Source organism: Triticum dicoccoides, chromosome 3B (genome assembly GCF_002162155.2).
Source record: "Triticum dicoccoides isolate Atlit2015 ecotype Zavitan chromosome 3B, WEW_v2.0, whole genome shotgun sequence".
Taxonomy (NCBI): domain Eukaryota; kingdom Viridiplantae; phylum Streptophyta; class Magnoliopsida; order Poales; family Poaceae; genus Triticum; species Triticum dicoccoides.
Genome location: NC_041385.1, coordinates 671046628 through 671049027, shown reverse-complemented (window position 1 = coordinate 671049027; position 2400 = coordinate 671046628). Strand labels below are relative to the sequence as shown.

The 2400-nt window shown below is 63.2% G+C and overlaps 1 protein-coding gene across 1 annotated transcript; it reads right to left on the bottom strand.

Moving 5' to 3' along the window:
- Window positions 1–282: 282 nt before the first annotated feature.
- On the bottom strand, window positions 283–2188 carry LOC119279774 (UDP-glucuronate:xylan alpha-glucuronosyltransferase 1-like). Its single transcript, XM_037560900.1, has 2 exons — window positions 2118–2188; window positions 283–2011 (listed from the first exon to the last, which is right to left on the bottom strand). The coding sequence occupies exons 1-2, from the start codon at window positions 2186–2188 to the stop codon at window positions 283–285; spliced, it is 1800 nt and encodes a 599-aa protein (XP_037416797.1).
- Window positions 2189–2400: the final 212 nt, after the last annotated feature.

The following is a 2400-nucleotide window of genomic DNA, read 5'->3' as shown; positions in this document are numbered from 1 at the left end:
TGAGGTACATGCGGAGCTCTGAGGGTGAGACAAAGACAATAGGCTGGCCACGGCGTCCCAGCCAGACCGGGATAGGACCTCGCCTAAGACAGGGATGCTGTGGCCAGCGGTGAGCGGGCGGAAGAGGAGGGTGCTCAGGAAGAAGAAGAGAGGGGTTGGGAGTAGAACGAGACGCTCGGCCATTGGATGATTGCAATCCAACGGCTAGGAAAATCGACCGACGTCAGATTTTTCTAAAAGCAAATTTACAAAAACACCATAGGTACAAGCAAGCGGATAGAATCATGCGGTGGGTGGCATTGGCAACAAGAGTTGTTGGGTGTTCCTTGGGTCAGTGATCGGACGGCTCCAGTGCATGTCGGTGGCGTTGGCCTTCTCCGCCTGCCTCCGGTCATACTGCAGCGCCGATCTCTGACTCTTCGGCAACGCGCAGAACCTGGTGGCGAGCTCCCTCGGTTTGATCCGGTCGTGCACCGCCCACCACCGCGCGTGCGCCTCGTCGTTGGCGAACTGGCGCAGCGACGGCAAGTTCCAGTTGCAGTCGTAGTCGCGGAAGCACAGCCACGGCTTGATGCCCAGGTAATGCAGCAGGTACGGCTCCGGCTGCGGCGCCGCCGAGGCAGCAGGAGCACTAGCAGCATGGCCCTGTTGGTGGTAGTACTTTAGGACGTTGACGGTGCGCGGCAGGCGGTGCCACCACGTGAAGACCTCGTTGAGGAACCCCTGGTCGCCGCCGTTGTAGGACCGGACGTCGCGGACGCGCGCCATGAGCATGTCGAACGTGCAGTTGCAGGGCTCCAGCACCATGACGCCGGAGTTGAAGAGCGTCCGGCTGTTCCCGGTGGCGCTCACCTCCGGGGCGTCGAAGAGGAAGTCGATGTTGCGCAGCACGAGCTGGTCGGCGTCCACGAACACGACCCTGCGGTAGTCGGTGAGCTGCTGCCAGAGGCGGAGCTTGCTGTAGTTCCACTCGTTGTACGTGCCGGGCACCGCGCGCGGGTTTCGGATGCGGCCGGCCATGGCGCGCACCTGCCACCCCGCTGCCGCCAGGCCGGCGCGCTGCTCCGCGCCGATGCTGCCGTAGTCCACCAGCGCCACCAGGTCCCTGGTGGAGCCCGACTGCCGGATGCTCTGCGCCACCGCGATGGCGCCGCACACGTAAGCGTCCGACGAGTGCAGCACCGTCGCGTACGCCTCCCGCCGCCGCCTGAGCACCGTAAGCGGCTTCATAGGAATCGTCGGAAGACGTAGAGCGAGGTCGCATGAGCCAATGGGAAGGCGAGTGCGGGGGCGGAGGTAGGCAGCGTGAGCCCTGTAGAGCCGGGCGTGGTCGTGTTGGTGGAAGAGGTGCTTGCATGGGAAGAGGTTGGGGAGTGGGAGACAGTCAGAGACGACGAGGACATGCGACGACTGGACGGAGACGGCGAGCTTGGCGGCGGAGAGCTGGAGATGGAGCCTGGCCACGTCCCTGGACCAGCGGCCGCTATCGTTACGGCTGCGGCACGGGAGGTTGACGGCGACGAGGTCGAAGCGCCGGCCTCCTTGATCCTCGGGGTCCGGGAGTGAGGGGCAGCTGCCGCTGCTGGTGCCGTTACCGTCCTCGTCGATCCACTCCGGGTAGAGGGCGGCCCAGGTGACGGTGCTGTCCACGGCCTGCAACCGCACCGTCCGGACTGTCGTGTGGAGTGGCTGCAGCTTCCTCCACCGCTTCACCTCCGCCGGACTGAAGTTGAGCAGCGCCACCGACCCCGCCTGCGCCGCCACCAGGGAGGCGGTGACGCTGTCCCACCGGACGCGCCGGTGCGCGCCGTAGGGGGGCCGTGGAACACTAATCGTAGGAGCTGGACGATGACGGAGTAATATCCGGCCGTCTAGGGTTCTGGTCTTGAGGAGGGCGCACATGAGCACGACGGACACGACCACGGTCAGCACCAGCACCTTCTTCTTCCTGCCGGCCTTGGAGGTGGCGGCCGCCGGCCTGGTCTTCCGCGCATCTGCGCCATGATCTTCTCTGCAAAACAACAACGTACGTATATGCACCATGATCGTGAGTCCAAAATCCAGACGTACTTAACCAAGAAAGCATGCCATCTTTTCTCCTCGATCGATCAACTCACAGTATGCGTAGCAGTGGCAGGATGGCAGCGCGGTTGCGAGACTCCGGAGACAAGAGAGCATGAGGAGCCATCTTTTCCTTCCGATCACTCGGCCCTGCTTAGTTCTTCACACACGATCGCGGGCCGGCGGGGTAGCTAGCTGCTGGTCGACGATCTCATCCGATCTGCATAGGTATAGCGTACGTGCATGCAGCCTGGCCCTGGCTGGCTGGGGAATGGTTAAGCCCTTGCTTCGCTCTATCTCTCAAGCCACACTATATATGTATCGATCGATGCCTCCACG